Source organism: Macrobrachium nipponense, chromosome 14 (genome assembly GCF_015104395.2).
Source record: "Macrobrachium nipponense isolate FS-2020 chromosome 14, ASM1510439v2, whole genome shotgun sequence".
NCBI classification, from domain to species: Eukaryota; Metazoa; Arthropoda; class Malacostraca; order Decapoda; family Palaemonidae; genus Macrobrachium; species Macrobrachium nipponense.
The window spans coordinates 20,260,594-20,280,593 of NC_087207.1; the positions used below are offsets into that span (position 1 = coordinate 20,260,594).

General features: G+C 34.7%; 1 protein-coding gene across 1 annotated transcript in view; it reads left to right on the plus strand.

The window, feature by feature from the left end:
• The window catches only part of LOC135226158 (obscurin-like), a 432,842-nt gene that overhangs the window by 283,534 nt on the left and 129,308 nt on the right, over positions 1–20,000 (plus strand). The window contains 10 exon segments of the mRNA XM_064265599.1: positions 604–672; positions 2,915–2,968; positions 7,703–7,845; positions 11,076–11,178; positions 11,727–11,868; positions 15,219–15,397; positions 16,297–16,427; positions 17,249–17,372; positions 18,473–18,608; positions 19,169–19,344. Of these exon segments, the coding sequence (XP_064121669.1) occupies positions 604–672; positions 2,915–2,968; positions 7,703–7,845; positions 11,076–11,178; positions 11,727–11,868; positions 15,219–15,397; positions 16,297–16,427; positions 17,249–17,372; positions 18,473–18,608; positions 19,169–19,344 (1,257 nt within the window).

Here is a 20,000-nt window from a genome sequence, read left to right on the forward strand (position 1 = left end):
TACCTTCCTTGCAAAGCCTATAATAGGTTTAAAGAAAACCTAAATAGATCGAAGTAATTATCTACAAATAATGAATCTACAAATGTATAAATAAATTTTAAAGATATTCAATGAATATTCTATGAATTTAAAAAACGCTCTTCCTTGTAATACGATCCTCCAAGCATGTAGTGGAAAGACGTCTGCCATAAGTGTCATATTTGAGAGATTAATGTAGACAGCCTTCCACCTTACTTTGCCTCCGAGTTCAGAAGCTGACGTGGTAGGAGTTTCTTTTAGAAATGCTCTCTCTCTCTCTCTCTCTCTCTCTCTCTCTCTCTCTCTCTCTCTCTCTCTCTCTCTCGCTATGGGAGAACTTTTTTTTCGAAAGCGAGGTATTGGGAAATATTATGTAGAGCAATGTGTTTACATTTTATGATGGTTGCAGAACTTATAACTACCTACAAAGTATAAGACCTAATACATTTGAACATGATAATTTTCATATGCGGCAAAGCAGGCAAAAAATAATAATAAAAAACATTCGGTAATGTTACTATAGCAAAATAATGCTTCTTTTGTACCTGTGTACTTATCTTTTTCTTTTTATTTTCTTTCCAACAGCCCCATTCACCCCGGGAGGAACCCCCAAACCTATCTTTACCAAGACCCTCAAAGGAGAAGTAGTGGAACGTAAGTATCTATTTTAAATCTGGTTTTAATCAATATATTTTCCTTCTTGTACGAGCTCTGAATTTACGCAGTGTATGGGAGCAGAGGTATAAATCATGATATGTATCATTTATAGATTGTATATATATACATACATACATACATATATATATACACACACACACATATATATGAATACGTTTCTTGTATTTTCTATTTTAATGTAATTGTAAATAAAATCACACATACATACACTCTTGAATGTTCTCAATTCTAGATTCATATTACTATCAAATCCTCCCCTTTTCCACCTAATTCTGAGGTTCCAACAAATTCCTTCTTTTCTTTAAATGCTCCGAGAAATCCAGCATTTGATGATTTCTCTATTTTCCAGCCATTTTGATATGATCTCTCAGTAGTGATGCTTAATAAGTTTCCCATTCATCATTCATTAGCGTCGAATGTATAAGGGTTCATTTAGCTAGAGCTTGTTGGGAGTTTACCCAGGCATGATATACCCTTTTGATTAAAGGTTGAGTTCCATGAGTGTTGGTATAAAGACTACGTGAGGGTCTTTTTGGTGTATAGACTCCCCTAGTGTCATTTTGGTGAATAGATTCCCCTGTCGTCTTTGTTGGTGTAAAGACTCTCTGGGGGGATTTTTTTTTTTGGTTTAAAGATTCCATGAGGTCCTTTCCTGGGTCTTTTTGGTGTAAAGAATATGGGGTCTTTGTAGGTGTAAACACTCCTCTCGGGTGTCTTTGTTGGTGTTAAGACTCCCTAAGGTCTTTGTTGGCTTAAGAAATCCCTTGGTGCCCTTTTTGGTGTAAAGACTCTCTAGGTTATTTGTTGGTGTAAAGACTCTCCATGGTATTTGTTGGTTTAAAGACTCCCTGAGGTCTTTGTTGGTGTAAAGACTCCCTGTGGTCTTTTTGGTGTAAAGAATCCATAGGGTCTTTGTTGATGTAGAAACTCCCCAGGTTCCTTGGTGTTGTAAAGACTCCCTGGGATCCTTTTGGTGTATAGAATCCTTAGGGTCTTTGTTGGTGTAAAGAAATCCTCAGCTTCCTTGTTTTTGTAAAGACTCCCCATAGCCCTCCTTTATGCAGACTCTATGGGGTCTTTTGGTGTAAGGTCTCTGAGGAGCCTTTGTTGGCATAAAGACCCCATATGGTTTTTGTTGGTGTAAAAACTTCCTTTGGTCTTTACTGGTGAAAAGACTCCTTTTTCATTTTCTGAGATTCTTAATTCTGAAAGACGTTTAGGGAAAGGGGAACGCGATGAATTAAAGTGAGGGAAAACTTTGATGTAAGTTAGTAAACTTTTAAAAAATCTGCCACAAATATCAGTAAGGTAAAACTGGAAGTATTTAAGTAGGGGAAAACTGGGAATATATAAGTAATAGGAAGGAAAGTTTAGAAATCTGAGTAAGGTAAAATTGGAGGTATTTAAGTAGGGAAAACTTGAAATATATAAGTAAGATGAAGGAAAGACTAGAAATTTGAGTAAGATAAAACTTGAGGAATGAACGTAAGGGAAAACTTGAAGAATTCAGTTTGAAAAGCTTGAGAAATTGAAGTCAAGAAAAACTTGATACTTAAGTAAGGAGATATTTTAGGAATCCAAGTAAGGGAAAACTTGATGAATTAAATTAGGGAAAAACTTGAGGAATTAAGGTGAAGTCAAACTTGGTGAACAGAAGTAGAGAATACTTGAAAAGTTAAGTACTGGAAACAAAATGAGTAGATATTAATGTGTTATTTATTTATTCTCTCTAAAAAGAGGAAATGAATTACATCATTCAGTGGCGTTGTACTTTTTTCTTTTATATTCTTTAATTTTAGTGGAAGTTTATGGATTTTCAAAAGATTTTAGTTATATAACTGAAATCTAAGATTTTAGTTGTCTGATTAAAATCTGTAAATTTTCAGTTCCAACTAATTAAGTGTATAATATTTAATGTAACCTATTTGAAATTGTCCACTATTGTGTTATATGAAGCATCATTACAGAAAGTAATTCATAATTACAGATATACTTTAAAAAATAATTTCATCCCTTGTCATTCTTATCTATAAACATTCTTGATCCAATTCCAGACAGATTGTAACAATTTATATTCCAGGTACCAATTTTCAATGCATAACACCAGACACCACCTATATATATATATATAGTATATATATATATATATTATATATATATATATATTATAATATATATATATCTCACACATATTTATTTTTCTATTTCTATAATCCAGGGATTATAGAAATCGATGAAACAGGAGAAAAGCGTTTCGAGTCAGAGATAGAACGTATGTATATATCTCAATGTGTCAAGCTTTCCTCCGTATAAGCTGCAGCAACGTTTCTTAACTGTTCTTCTTCTTCTTCTTCTTCTTCTTCTTCTTCTTCTTCTTCTTCTTCTTCTTCTTCCCTTTTAATTACGCTAGATAAAAGGTATATATCAGGTACGTCATAAACGGGAATAGGTTGAATGATGAAAAGATAGGTTTCCTGGTCTGGTTAGAGGTTTTATACCAATTTCAGTAGGCAGCGATGATTGCTTTGATTGATATCTGAATACATGCAGAATACGACATTTATTAATTAATTAATTTAATTGATTATTATTATTATTATTATTATTATTATTATTATTATTATTATTATTCACAAGCTTAGTAAACAGAACTTAAGATATTATTTTAAAAGTAAATCTAAGGGTCTCATTTTTTGAGTGTCAAAATTCATGCTTATTATTATTATTAAATTATTATTATTATTATTATTATTATTATTATTATTATTAATTAATTTATTATTATTATTATTATATTATTTTTTTTTTTTTTTTTTTTTTTTTTTGCTCTATCACAGTCCTCCAATTCGACTGGGTGGTATTTATAGCGGGGGTTCCGGGTTGCATCCTGCCTCCTTAGGAGTCCATCACTTTTCTTACTATGTGTGCCTTTTCTAGGATCACACTCTTCTGCATGAGTCTGGAGCTACTTCAGCCTCTAGTTTTTCTAGATTCCTTTTCAGGGATCTTGGGATCGTGCCTAGTGCTCCTATGATTATGGGTACGATTTCCACTGGCATATCCCATATCCTTCTTATTTCTATTTTCAGGTCTTGATACTTATCCATTTTTTCCTCTCTTTCTCTTCAACTCTGGTGTCCCATGGTATTGCGACATCAATGAGTGATACTTTCTTCTTGACTGTCAATCAACGTCACGTCTGGTCTGTTTGCACGTATCACCCTATCCGTTCTGATACCATAGTCCCAGAAGGATCTTTGCCTGATCGTTTTCTATCACTCCTTCAGGTTGGTGCTCGTACCACTTATTACTACAAAGGTAGCTGATGTTTCTTGCACAGGCTCCAGTGGAGGGCTTTTGCCACTGAATCATGCCTCTTTTTGTACTGGTTCTGTGCCAAAGTGCCGGGCATTCACTTGCTATGTGGTTTATGGTTTCATTTTTCGTATTGCACTTCCTACATATGGGAGAGATGTTATTTCCGTCTATCGTTCTTTGAACATATCTGGTTCTTAGGGCCTGATCTTGTGCGCTGTTATCATTCCTTCAGTTTCCTTCTTTAGCTCTCCCTCTGTAGTAATTGCCAATTGTCATCGCTGGCTAGTTCTTTAGTCTGTCTCATATTGTCCATGCATTGGTTTGTTGTGCCGTCCTCTGTTCTGTCTGTCTTTCTCCTGTCTCTGTATATTTCTGGGTCTTCGTCTACTTTTATTAGTCCTTCTTCCCATGCACTCTTTGAGCCACTCGTCTTCACTGGTTTTCAGATATTGCCCCAGTGCTCTATTTTCGATGTTGACGCAGTCCTCTATACTTAGTAGTTCCTCTCCCTCCTTCCTTTCGTGTTATGTATAGTCTGTCCGTATTTGCTCTTGGGTGTAGTCTTTGTGTATTGTCTATGTTTCCCGTTTTCTGATCTATGCTGCGGAGTTCTGCCTTCGTCCTTCCACTATTCCTGCGCTGTATCTGATTACTGGCACTGTCCATGTGTTTATGGCTTTTATCATATTTCCGCCATTGATGTTTGACTTGAGTATCGCCTTGAGTCCTCTGCATATATTCTTTTCCTGATCGTGTCCTTCATCTCTTGGTGTTTTATATCCTCTTCTTCCATTATTCCCAGGTATTCGTATCCTGTCTCATCTATGTGTTTGATGTTGCTCCCATCTGGTAGCTTTTATATGTTGACTAAGGCACATTTTTCTATTCCGAACTCCATCCTGATGTCCCCAGATACAATCCTTACAGTCTGGATTAGGGTATCTATTTCCTTGATGCTCTTACCATACAGCTTGATGTCGTCCATGAACATCAGATGGTTGATTCTGTTGCCTCTTTTCTTGAGTTGGTACCCGGCATCCATCTTCTGTAGTACTTTTGTCATGGGAATCATGGCTACTACGAAGAGTAGTGGGGACAGTGAGTCGCCCTGGAAGATCCCTCTCCTGTATTAACCTCTGCTAGTCTTATTCCAGAGCTTGTAAGTAGTTGTATTCCAGTTGCGCATTGTATTTTTGAGGAAGGTGATGTGTTTTTCCTCCCCCACCCCTATATTTTCAGGCATTCTATTAGCCATGAGTGTGGTATCATGTCGAAGGCTTTCTCATAGTCTATCCACGCCATTATTATTATTATTATTATTATTATTATTATTATTATTATTATTATTATTATTATTATTATTATTATTATTATTATTATCAAAATTTCACTCCACGATCTTGACTGTTCCATGTGTATGACGTCTCCTGAATATTCCTTTGAAACTTTTCAAGGAAAGTATCTGTAGATTGGTATCGCTTTTCTTAAGTAGCAAATACCGCCGTATTCTAGTCTTTATCTACCTATTTACTATACAATTCTCTCTGTATTTTGCGCTGGAAAGTAACTTACTGTAGTAGGCAGCTGGGAAATATATCTACTCTACGCTTTTATATTTTACGTATATTTCTTTTATACTTTGTTCTCAACTTTTAATCGCTTGGCGTAAGGAAAGTAGCTGTAGATCTTGACTGTAATATTTGGTATCTAAATGTAGATGAGATGGAGTTGGAAACTTATTGTAGATGTTGTGGTATCAAGGATATGCTCTTATTTTTATTCATAATTTATCCTGTCCGTAAAAGAATCACGATTAATTCTTCATAAAAATTCTGATTATAACTTGTGCTAAGAGGTACAAGTTTGCAGTAATTATGAGCATAAATTGTACATTTAAAATAATAGGTTTTTATATAAGTCAGTGATTATATGTATGCTGCTTAGATATCTGTTTTATCAACTTTATCTTTTTTATAAAAAAAAATATGTGCCTGCATAGAAAGAAAAAATTCATAATTCAAGAATATTTCATAAGCAACATGTTTATATATTTGTCTAATAAATATGTATATATAAAAGAGTTTGATATAATAGATATTTATATACATCAGTATTTATACCTGTGTTGATTAAATATCTATTTTATAAACTTCGTCTTTTTAAAAATAATGTACCTGCATATCAAGGAAAAGAATCATAATTGAAAAATATTTTTATGTTTGCCTTCTAAATATATAGTTTAGAAAGTTTAATATACAATAAAGGGTTCATGGAGTTTATGTAAAACCTTTGTTGAATATCATTTCTGAAAGAACATATCTAATTTTCTTTTTATACGGAGAGAGAATTAATTACAGCATTTTTACAAATAATATTCGAGAAATATCTAATTTCCTTTTTATACAGAAAGAGAGAATTAATTACAGCATTTTTACAAATCATATTCGTGAATTAATGGATGAAAAGCGAAAAATCATTCGGTGGATTTTAATCAAATTTCAGTTCAAATTATTCTTCATAAAACTTGAGTTTTCACGTTGATAATTTTCTGTTTAACTCTACCTGTAGTCAGTACTATTAAGCATCAAACATCTTTAGAAATGTTCATATGATGAATGCAGTGACAAAACTACTTTCCAGTTACGAAAGTATATCTAAGATAGAATGTAACTTATTACAGTAATTAATAATACGTGTTTAAAATTTCTTGCTACCTTTTAGTTAGTTTATACATTTTTCTATTTTTTGGGACGCTTGAAAATATTTTGCTCAATAAATTCCTTCTCCTTTTTATTAAATGATATCACCTCTAATGTACTACGATTTATTTCTTGCACTATAAACTACAATTGTTTTGATCATTCTTGTGAAGTCACACTATGTAGAATACATTTTACCTTGTTCATGTTGGTGATCTTTATTTTCTACATTTAAACTTATTTTGCGGGATTACTATTAACTGAATCTCTCTCCAGAATATATAAAAGTTTTTACATCTGTTTTACGGAAACCTCTTTTACCAATTTTTAGTGTAAAATATAGTTTTATCTTCTTAAATAATCTTTTTCTGTAATATTTTACGTATATTCTCCTTTTATCAAACCATATAACTAATCTTTATAATGAATAATATTTACTCTATTTACATTATGATATCGTTTGATTTTTAAGAATAATTCTGTTTATTATTATTTCACACCAGTTCCATTTGTTATAAAACATAACCATATCTGTTCACACTATGCCTACTTTTTATGGTAACCAATTTTTTTTCTTTACAACAGTGTAATTAATATTTGACTTGATTTACAATTTACACATGCTGACCTATTACTTGATGTTTTATTTTACAGTAGTTTGCTTAGTAGACATTTGGCTTCATTTACACCTGCTCTCAAAACAAAAACTTCCTGTTTGGTATACATTTTAAAGTTCTCTTTCCCTTACATTAAATTTGTCATTATTGTTTCTGTACTTAATAAATATTTATCAACATTTGAAGCAAGGTTTCCTCATGGCAAAGACAAATAATACCTTATACACGTTTTACAATAAACATTTATATTTTTTGTGTCAATTTTTTGCAACAATATCTTTCCATTGATATTCTACCAGTTCCCTCTGTTATCAAAACAATAAAACAATGACCTCATCTCGCTCTCGTATTAAAATGATCAACTTTTGACAGCTGGAGAAAGCGTGAATTTCACGTGCGTCGTCGCCCACCCAGCTCCCTACTTCGTCACTTGGTTGAAGGACAGCAAGCCTTTGGATGACAAGCTAGCAGACAGAGTTCAAGCCCAGGACAATGGGGACAAGCATACACTCAAGGTGAGATGAGGAGGTGGAAGTATTATGAGATTTAACAAGATATCTTTGATAGTTTCAAATGTGAATTTTTCTGGGTCTGTTAAGGCTACTTTATAAGTTGTTAATTTGTAGTCTGTTAGCTTCATTCAGAATCTTTCAAGGCCACTTTACAAATAGCTAATTTGTGGTCTGTTAGCTTCATTCAGTCTGTCAAGGCCACTTTACAAATAGCTAATTTGTGGTTCTGTTAGCTTCATTCAAAGTCTGTCAAGGCCACTTTGTAAATGGTTAATTTGTGGTCTGTTAGCTTCATTCAGAATCTGTCAAGGCCAATTTACAAATAGCTAATTAGTGACCTGTTTTTCTCAAATCAAAGTCTTTGAGGAACTTTGATAGCAAAGGTTCCTTGACAAAGTATGGCCATGAGGAAGAAAAAATATGATGTTAGCCATAAGTCCCTGGTAATACTGTAGTATCATGTTAAAAATAAATATTAATGATGTAAAAACTAGTCATATGATATCGTAAAATATTATTTCTTTATCTGACAGAAGCTGTCAATATAAAGGAAATATCTTATCACATTTCCACAGTAGACAGGAATTCTAGATATGCTACAGAAAAGTAGATATTAATAAAATATCATTATGGGCTTAATAATTCACAGTAGTATCTGTTAGGTATTATTTACTAAAAACAGTATAAAATAGAACTTTGCATTTTATAAGCATTTATATATTTATATATAATTACCATTTCCATTACTATGCATCTCAGCAGCTTATTGGATCAACTCTTTGTATCTACTTACCCTCGTATCTCTCATTCTACTTTTCGAACAGGTTAAGGTCGAAGGCACAAAACACACACTTCAGGTACAAGGGATTTATAAGTTTGAAACACTCCCTGATATGCCACCTTTATTGCCCTGCTACTTTTACTATACACCACTTTTATTATTCCCTTTTATTGATATTTTTCTTCCCCGTGAGTGAATTTTCCAAGGCTTGTGGTTCTCCCTGAAGCATCTGCCTTCATTTTCCACTTGTTATGATAAACATTAATTCATAGATTTTATATTGGACTATTTTTTTCTGAATTTGAATTCATAAGATCGTAATGATTTCAATGTTTCTTTACAAACTTCAAAGTCTGTATTTAGACTTTTAGTCTAAGTCTTTAAATGTATCGTAACTAAGAGGGTTTTACGTCCGTCCATCCAATAGATTTTGAGAATTGCTTTTCTAAGTAATAGAATCGAGTGTAATGCTTTTGTATTGAAGAAAATCAATAGTTATACTTAGAAAATACAGGTAGCCATAATAATGAAAATGTTTCACTCTCTCTCTCTCTCTCTCTCTCTCTCTCTCTCTCTCTCTCTCTCTCTCTCTCTCTCTCTCTCTCTCTCTCTCTCTCTAACGCATACACTATGGTTATAAAAAGCTCCGTGCTTAGTCCATATTGATGATGTGGATATGTTAAATTTCACGTATGACACTTGATTCTCTCTCTCTCTCTCTCTCTCTCTCTCTCTCTCTCTCTCTCTCTCTCTCTCTTACACACACACACAAACGTATAAACATATACATTATTTTCTCATGTGTATACAAAAATTACGTCTCACCGAACTGATTAAGAAGTCGGTAAATTTTGATAACCAAAATCTCTCGCAAAGTTCCTTGCTCCATAAACCCACTGGGGCTTCATTGCCTCGTTGCACTCTGCATAATATTGCATTTAGCTTTTTCTGGACTTCAGAATGATTTATTTCCTCGGTCGGGAGCAGCTTTCAATAGCCGTTGATAATGAAATTAGTCTATTTTTTTTTTTGATGGCGTTCCAGATTAATCTGCGAAAATCAAGCGATTAGATATTTGCATATAAATTGGGTTAATGAGAAAACAAAACGGCCCTTGAATAATACAGTTTGTTTTGGGGAGGTTAATTTCATCGAGTATTATCAGTGAATATTTTCGCTTAATTGTTTTGTCACGTGGACTTCAGTTTTAAAAGTTCCCCTACTTTTATGATGGGCGTCACATCTTGAAGAATATCTTTCGTTTAAAATGATGGACCCTTTCATTGACTCAGTCTCTTGAATAAAAATGTATTTTTAATTATATTTTTCTTAAGTTCATTTTGGTTATATTGAGTCACTGAGTCTTGAATATCTTTCAGTTAAAATTATGGACCTTTAAAAAAATGTACTTTTAATAATACTTAAGTTCTTTTTGTCATCAAAATATTATCTATTTTCGTATTGGATCATTAAATCTTGAATATTTTTCGGTTAAAATTATGGACCTTTCAGTAAAATATACCTTTAATAACACTTAAGTTCCTCTTTGTTTTTGAATAGTATCTATTTTCGTTTTGGGTCATTAAATCTTGAATATCTTTCAGTTAAAATTATGGACTTTTCTGTGAAATATACCTTTAATAATATTTTATGAAGCTTTTGGTGACTCGCTCTCTTGAATAAAAATACACCTTTCATAATATTTTCCTGAATTCCCTCTCGCGATCAAAACAAACATTAGAATTAACCTGCCATTCACACGGATCTGACATTTTTGCAAATCTCCTGACGCGTCCTCGCCTGCCACCCGACCCTAAAATGCACCGCTTAATTGATATCCTTTGTACAAACAGCATTAAGCTCCCCCGCCACACACCCTAGCCCCCCACCCCCACCTCCCCAACACACTCTCCATCGTTGACAATGTAGGTAAACTAAACATCTCTCTTTTAAAAAAAATTATAATCCTTTGTTATTTCTCCTCTGAGGTTTCTTGCCCTTCCGCGAAATTGGTGTTTGCGATTCCCGTCTCCTCCTTTTTCGTCCTGGAAATTATATTACAAGAATTGGGTGTTTTTGTTGTTAGACTTTTCCAACCCTTTTGAATGCTGTTGGTCGGTGTTTGTGTCAGTTAGCTTTTATCTTTGACACCATTTCACAGCCTGTCACATCAATCTTCCCAGTATTTGCTGACGAAACCGATCTTGTCTTGCAAAACAGTGTTGCAACGCCAGGGTGCTCAATATACTGGTCTATTGATATTTTTCCACGTCAATAATGAAACAGAAAATTGCTAGATTTTGATGTTTAAGATAAATTCATATATCATTTTTGTTGTTAGATCAGGCCACCCACGTGCCAACAAGGGACTCTTGCTTCATGATTCTAAATGTACAGTGCTCACAATGCCCCTGATTCTCTTGGGTATTGATAAATCTCGCCCATTTTCCAGGTCATGAACTGCCGCGTGCAAGACTCCGGCATCTACACCGCCAAGGCCACCGATGAGAATGGAGTGTCAGCCACCTGCTCTGCTCAGCTCCTCGTACAGGAATGTGAGTCTTCTGTCTGTTGTTATCTTAGATCTCTGCTTAAGCTTTAGTAATAAGGCGTGAAACAACATTCGGGTTACTTGTATTTAAATAGATGTGGTTCGGGTCCCACAATAAGACGTAGGTCCCCTTTGCTAAGTAACTAATTGGTTCGTAGCCACGTAAATGTATCTAATCCTTCGGGCCAACCCTGGGAGAGCTGTTGATCAGCTCAGTGGTCTGGTTAAACTAAGCTATACTTAACTTTCACCAAACGAAAATTTAAATACGCCATATTCTACATGGTAATTCAGCCTAACCTAAACTGATTCAAGCTACCATACCAAGCTAGTGTTTCATGCCCAGTCTTGGGGACCTTCTGCCCGCCGAACCCCGCACCCCCCCAAGTCATTTAAACCCCCATAATGAGGATAAACCCCCACAATGCAACCTCTTCCCTCCCCAGAAGCACAGCCACTTTCTGTTTTCCTCCGCGTTCCCAGTGCATTGAAGAACCTCGTTCAATGATTAATTTTTGAATGATTGAATTTTTGAATTTCTGTCTCCTGCAGTGACAGAAGAGGAACGCCAGCGACGCATCGCCGAGAAGTCGCCCTTCTTCCTCGTCAGGATGAAGAAAACGGAGGTCATCGAGAATACCAACCTCTCCTACACCATCCACGTCAAGGGCGATCCCATGCCCGAAGTGCAGTTGTAAGTGTCGTTCCTTCTTTGGATGTTGCTGTTTAGGTTATGCTTAGTTTGTGTTTTAGATGTTAAGGGAAGTTCAGGAAGACCCTGATGGATGGTTTTCAAAGGCTTTGTAACTACCCGTTTTGGCGTATATAATCTTAAGACGTTTGTAAATAAAGTAGTATCTTAAAGAAAGGGACCTAGAATTAAGAGACACCTTGTGCAAATAATTTTTTTATAATCTCAAACGTTTTAGAGTAAATCAAAATAGTATTTTAAGGAAAGGGACCTAGAATTAAGAGACACCTTTTTATACAAATAACTTTTTATAACCTAAGACATTTTAGAATAAATGAAAATGGTATTTTAAAGAAAGGGACCTAGAATTAAGAGACACTTTCTTGTAAAAATAACTTGTTATAATCTAAGACATTTTAGAGTAAATCAAAATGGTATTTTAAAGAAAAGGAACTAGAATTAAGAGACACCTTCTTGTTAACATTTTTTTTTTATAATCTAAGACATTTTAGAATAAATCAAAATAGTATTTAAAAGAAAAGGAACTAGAATTTGGAGATCCTTCTTACACTTAAAACTTTGGTATAATCTAATACATTTAAGGATAAATCAAAGTAGTATTTAAGAAAAGAGAACAAGAATTTGGAAATCCTTCTTGTAGAAATAACATTGTTATAAGTTAAACATTAATAAATAAATTAGAGAAGTATTTTAGAAAAAGTAAACAAGAATGTAGAGATGATTTTAGTACAGATCACTTTATGATAATTTTCTAAAACACCAGAAAAAAAATCCGATGGATGGGTGTCTCTATTACAAAAGAAAACTATTTTAGAATCTGCAATTTTCCCACTGGACTGAACTAAATTTTATCTAATAGTTTTAAGCTTTTAATTCAAACGCCATTAAAAGAAAGCCTCGCTTTTAAGTTGTCTGATCTCTCAGCCACCACCAGCAAGCTCACAAGGTCATTGATCACGGGGGGCAGGGGGGTGGGGGGCGGGGGATGGAGGGGGGGAGTCATGGTGGGGAGGGACTCTGGAGAGGGTTAGGAATCATATATCCACGGGGTCTTCCATTAAAATATCATGTTAAACGATGGGACACCAGGAAGTCCATGGCGGCTTTCAAAAGCCACTGGTGGCCTCGACGTATTATTATTATTATTATATTATTTTCATTTTTGATGTCCTGTCTTTCAAGTGCATTTAAGTGCACTTACGGCCACGCCTCCCCAGGGTAGAGCCAGGCGGTCACCATCCCCTGGAGAGTTGCTCTGTAAGAGGTAGAACAAAAATTGGCTCCGCTATGGGAAGAAATACAGAATTTTCTTTTTATATGAAGTTTCTCTGTATTTCACGAGGTCGGAGGCACAAGTTTTGTACACGTAGGGAAGATATCCGTCTATGTATGATAGTGCTGTCACTCATACATGCTTGTCACAAACTGGACACGTAGTTGCATGGGTTAGAGATTGGCTGATTTCGATTCTAAGTACAAAACTGAATCTGACAGCCACTTATAAAGGCAGAATCGAGGCAAAAAACCCCAATATATTGTATTTAACTTGAAAGTATGTTTTAAGATTGTTTTTGCCCTTTTTATTTATGTGACTTTTATAATTATTTTTTGTATAAAATACAGCCAAAATAAACGGATATAGTACTAAAATTGAAATATTTAAAAATTTCTTATGCTACACACTCTTAGATATTAATGTATATATGATATTTTTGTCAGTAATTGATGCTCATTACAAAATGAACACTGAGTTATACTGGTGGATATTATCTGATTTAGATTCCATGTACTGAACTGAATATTACATGAATATCTACAAGGAGAACCATCGAAAGATGTTGATTTATTTTTTATGATAATTTCGTCACTAAACTGAACACCTAAATATACTTCTGTGGATATTTGGATTCATTTGTTAATAGGTAAATAATATTTATGTGATTTTGGTCTGTACTTGATAGCAGTGTTCAAGATCTGTAGTCTTAAGGAATACATGTTGACATTCATTCATGCATGTACTATGTGTATATACACATATATGCAGATATACTCTTACAGGATTGAAATCAGTCTGCGTGTGCACAGTAATTGTATTATTTTAATAATTATGTAAGTTTAAATGTGTATAAATGTATTTATAATCTTCTAGTTCAGGAAAGTAATATCAAAATGTCTGCCTGATTGATTATTTAGTCTAAAAACTTTTCTATAAGCAGTTAACTGTAATGTCATAAGATACAGCTGCATTTGTCATCTGCTGTTTTAATTTTGGTTTTTGTAACAGATTTAACATATTCCCCATGCCACTAGGAGTTATGGGTATCGTAGAGAAAAAATGTGAACATTTTAACCTAAGAAGTTGCTTTAAAATCAGATATAAAGGGAATTTGTGGCCTTAGGTTTCGAAGATTTAAATACATAATTAACAAAGAAGTGACAAAAATTACTTTGCATAAACTGCATTCAGTGTCATATCTGAATTTTCAGACAGTAATGTTGGTGATCATTTGAATTATTAAATTTACCAAACATCATTATACTTCATTGACATTTACCATTGTCATCATTTTTATTACAGAACTCATATCTAATATTAATAATGTAATCAGCATTGTTTCACTAACAGTAATGATGGGATTCATAAGACTCTCAATATGAATTATCTTTCAAATTTCTATTTAAAGCTTCATCATTTGCGCCAGTGGAAAAATGTCAGTCAATCAGTTTTCTTCTTGATGGGGTACAAAACAAGATGGGGAGAGGATTGGGGAGATGGAGTGGAGTGGCCATGATTTGGGATGGGGTAGGCTGGGTGAGGTTAGGATGGGGTGGGGAAGAAATCCATTCATACCCATCCCAATATCCTCACGTTGGTGCCCCAAAAGATAGAGAAAAAGTGTGGGTAGGTTGGGGGAAGACTGGACAGGATGGAGAGGACCAGTAGGCCATGAATTTTGGGATGGGATGGACATGGTTAGGATGGGATGGGGGAGAATGCCAGTCATATCCATCCCACCATCCTACAGACTTCTGGAAAGCTTTCAGAGTGACTCCAAAATAAAAAGGGAGTAAGGAGGTGGGAGTAGGTTGGAAGAGGAGTTTGTTGGGGATTGGAGGGTGGCCATGAATCTAGGAGTTGGAGTAGACTGGTGTTTAGAGAGGGCGAAAATACCGTTTGATACTTATGCCACTTCTGAAAAGGTTTCTGAACGAACTTGACCTTTCGTTGGGGTTTAAGGGAGGGGGAGAATACCTTTCATACCCATCCCGTACCCAATCCCACTTCTGTAAAAGACACCTGAGTAGTGACTCCTTCTCCAACTTTTTCGCAGCTTCAAGGACGACAAGGAGATGAAGGAGGATGCGCGAGTCGTCATCCACAGGGACCAGGAGGTGGGCCATTATGAGCTGCTCATCTCCCACGTCACGAGGGACGACGAGGCCACCTACAAAGCCATCGCCAAGAACAAGTTCGGAAGGGCCGAGTGCGAGGCCCTTATGACTGTCAGAGGTGAGAGTTCTGCTGGGTTTTAGAAATTGTCTTATTGTTTTTCTGACTGACTGTAAATTTCCACAGGTGATTGGTAGGAGGTTGTGCTGGTCACCTCCCTACAGGCCTATCTCATTCCCCACACATATCCCATTTCTCATGCCCACACAAACCACACCAACACAAGCATCTTATCCCGATACATACACCCACTCATCCCGTCTTCCACACCCACATAAGTATCCCATTTTCCCACACACCCACACGAGTGTTTCAACGCCTACACTAACATACCTGTCTCATTTGCAACACTGACACACATAGACTATTTCCCACACCACACGAGTACTTCAGTATCTCCCACATAACCACACAAATCCCATTTCTCATTCCCACATACACCACACCAACTCAGGCATATTGTTTTCCACACCCCCACACCTGTCTCATTTCCCACACCTACACACCTACCTATCCCATCTCCCACACCCTTACAAATATCTCAGCTCCCACATTTAATCACATTTCCTACATCCACATGAGTATCTCGTCTTCCAAACCCACACATCTTTCTTATTTCCTTACACCCACACGATTATTTCATCTGCTATACCCACACATCTATTGTACTTCTGACACCCACACACGAGCGTGTACCTCATTTTCTATACCCACGCACCTACCCATTTACCACACCTACACTCCTATCCTATTTCTCATCTCCCACACCCACACGACTTTTGAACAATTTCCTGTTTCATTTTGAATTCTTAAAATCACGATCCCCGCAGGGCGGGTAGTGTCGTCATCTCGTCGCAACCTTGGAATTTTATGTTCAAAGTTTTACGTTTTTTTACGGTTTTCTATCTTCTTCTTTTTTATCAGGGTCTTTTCATCTTCTTCCCTTTTTCTGTCCCCAGACGAAGAGGCCATTTACGAGAGCCTTTCGGGTAGAGGGTCTCTGCTCGCCAAGGGAGAGAAGGCTGAGTTCAAGTGGTTCAGGGACGGCGTCGAATACGACCCCAGTGAGAGGTTCAATGTTATGTTCAAGGTAATTAATTCAATGAAGTTATTTAGTTGATATCTTAAGTGTGTAGCTATCTAAAACACACACAACACACACACACACACACACACACACACACACATCACATAGATATATATAGATAGTATATATATATATATATTATATACTATATATATGGTTTTTTAGATAGGTAGTAGCTATCTAAAAAAAACACACACACAATATCTATATAATAATATATATATTATATATATATATATATATATATATATATATATTATATATATATATTAACTATAAATTTTGTAGATAGAGGGGGGGGGGGGGGGAGTAGCTACGTAGCTATCTAAAAACAAATTCTATATATATATAATATAATATAATATATATATACACACACACACACCACATATATATATATATACTAATATATATTCTAGCTATATACTATATATATATCAATATATATATATCTATATATATATTATAATATATATATAATATGATGTTTTTAGATAGGTACGTATGGCTATCTAAAGCATTTATATATATTAATATTTAGGAATAATTTTAAGTAGAAAAGCAGGAATTAATGGAGAGAGAGAGAGAGAGAGAGAGAGAGAGAGAGAGAGAGAGAGGAGAGAGAGAGAGACATCTATATCTCACTTACGTCCAAAGTCTAGTTTTATTATTCCCATATCTTTTACGCGGAGTTTCCCAAACGTGGAATACATTTTTTCAGTAGAGAGAGAGAGAGAGAGAGAGAGAGAGAGAGAGGAGAGAGAGAGAGAGAGAGAGAGAGATCCTTTTTCATGTTCTTCATGAAGTCCTTTCTTCTATTCAAGGATGATGAAGACACTTTGGCCTTGGTCTTCCAAAACGTCACTCCGGAGGACGCTGGTCTGTACACTTGTGTGGCCTCCACTTCCTGTGGCAAGATTTCTTGCTCCGCTGAGCTGACCGTCGAAGGTTAGTTAAGTCATTAGTTAGTCCCTGTTAATTCGTGCAAGTTGACTTCAGTAGATAGTTCCTATCATGGCTTCATTAGTTAATTCCTCTCAGTTCATGCAAGTGACTCCAGTAATTAGTTAGTTACTGTCATGACTTCAATTGTTAGATCTTGTCAGTTCATGCAAATGACTTCAGAAATTAGTTACTGTCATGACTTCAGTAGTTAGTTTCTGTTAATTCATACAAGCGTCTTCAGTAGATAGTGCCTGTCATGGCTTCATTAGTTAATTCAGTAGTTAAACCTATCATGGCTTCATTTGTTAATTCCTGTTAGTTCATACAAATGACTTCAGAAGATAGTTCCTATTATGGCTTCATAGTTAATTCCTGTTAGTTCATGCAAGTGACTTCAGTAGATAGTGCCTGTCATGGCTTCATTAGTTAATTTCTGTTAGTTCATGCAGTAGTCTTCAGTAATTAGTTAGTTAATGTCATGACTTCAGTAGTTAAATCGTGTCAGTTCATGCAAGTGACTTCAGTAATTAGTTAATGTCATGGCTTCATTAGTTAAATCCTGTCAGTTCATGCAAGTGACTTCAGTAATTAGTTACTGTTATGGCTTCATTAGTTAAATCCTTTCAGTTCATGCAAGTGACTTCAGTAATTAGTTCCTGTTTGTTCCCGCAAACCCTTTACCGAGCTCAATTCTATTATGGTGTCAACTTGCAAGGGTTAGATGAAGTTTTACTTAAATCCAAGAAATAATTTTGTTCTATTTCTTAATAGTAGAGTTTTACGTACGTTTAGCAAAAGATTTTGCAAACGATTCTTCGGATTTATTAATCTGGACGAAAGAATTAAATACAAACGAGAAAAATGTGATGTGTGTTTATTTGCGTTCAATTCACATCGTAGCACTAGTTGATGTCTAAATTCCTTTAATATATTTCAATTAAAATCTTTGTCTCACATATTATTTAAATGTTTTTGTACTGTCATATTTTTGCTCTTGTGTCATTAGCCCGGTTTAAAATTTTGCTTACTGAGCAGATTTCATTTCAGGAACTTATGTTTATTTATTTATTTATTTATTTATTTATTTATTTATTTATCCGTAGGCGCCGTCAACCGCCTGATGAAAGAACCAGAGGCTCCCAACTTCAAGGAGGAACTGCAGAACGTGCAGGTGGCCGTCGGAGGATCAGCCATGCTCGAGTGTAAGGTCGGAGGCTTCCCCAAGCCTGATCTCAAATGGTAAGTATCGTGGTACTTCACTTATAACTTATTACTAAGTTAAAAATGATTCTTGTGATGTATCAAGTAAATAATGAAGGTCGCGAGACAGTGAAACGCGGAGCGTGATTCCCGTAGATTTATTATATCAAACATATTTCTGTGTAAACACGAATTATTCTTGTAAATATGTGAGGTGAATAATGATAGCTAGGTGGTGAGGTAGTGACATATGAAGTGTTGTAACCTTAGACTTTCTGTCATTAAACGTATATATTTTTGTACATAAGACAACACTGAAAATTTATATTTATTAAATTACATACTAATATTGTCCATTTCTGTTTAAACACGACATATTTAATGCACCCACTAAATATTCAGTTGGATCTTTTTAAACACAAAAGAATTAAGCTCACCTGCTTGTGAACGTGGCCAATTCAATTCATCGCTGAACGCGGCCTTTCACGTTGTCTTCGAAAGCGTCGATTGCAGTTCGATGTTGAACATAACTATTTTTTTTTTATAACGTTTCCGTTTACAGTACAAATGACTATTTTCTATTTCCTGTTCTTTCTCAGGAGCCGCAATGGCATGGACGTCAAGATTGGAGGCCGTTTCAAGGTCCTGTGGGAAGACGAAGAGTCCGTGGCTTTGATCATCAAGAACATCGAGGAATCGGACGGAGGCCTTTACGCCGTCAAGGCCAAGAACGACCTCGGCGAGGCTCAAACGATGGCCCAACTCGGCATCAAGGGTGAGTGTCCCATCTGGGGAGATTATTGTTCTACTTACATATTTATTTATTTATTTATTTGTTAATTTATTTATTTATTTATTTATTTATTTACTTATTTATTTATTTATTTATCTATTTTTTCTATTTGTCTATTTTTACTTAAATAACTTAAAAAATGTAACAATTGTTTCCCAAAATTGAAAATAAATCATATATTCAGTTACAAGGTTTTCAGAATAAGATACATAATGTTAACAATGTCGTGAATTTATTGGAAATACGAACTAGAATGCACAATAATCGTGGAAGTGTATGCGTTATTAATTTATCTATATATATATATATATAATATATATAAATATATTATATATAATGTAGTATATATAATATATCATATAATATATAATATATATAGTACATATATTATATATTAATAAATATGTTTTTTATTATTTTAGAAGTATTTCCAAGTATTATAAATGCATGCATGTATAGCATATATATATATATATATATATATATATATATATATATATATATATATATATATATAGGCTATACATTCATGCATTTATATACTTAAAATACTTAAAATATATAAAACATATGTATTTTTTTCAAACATAACTGGTATCGGTTAACATGTTGAATATTTAAATTTATTATTTTAGTTA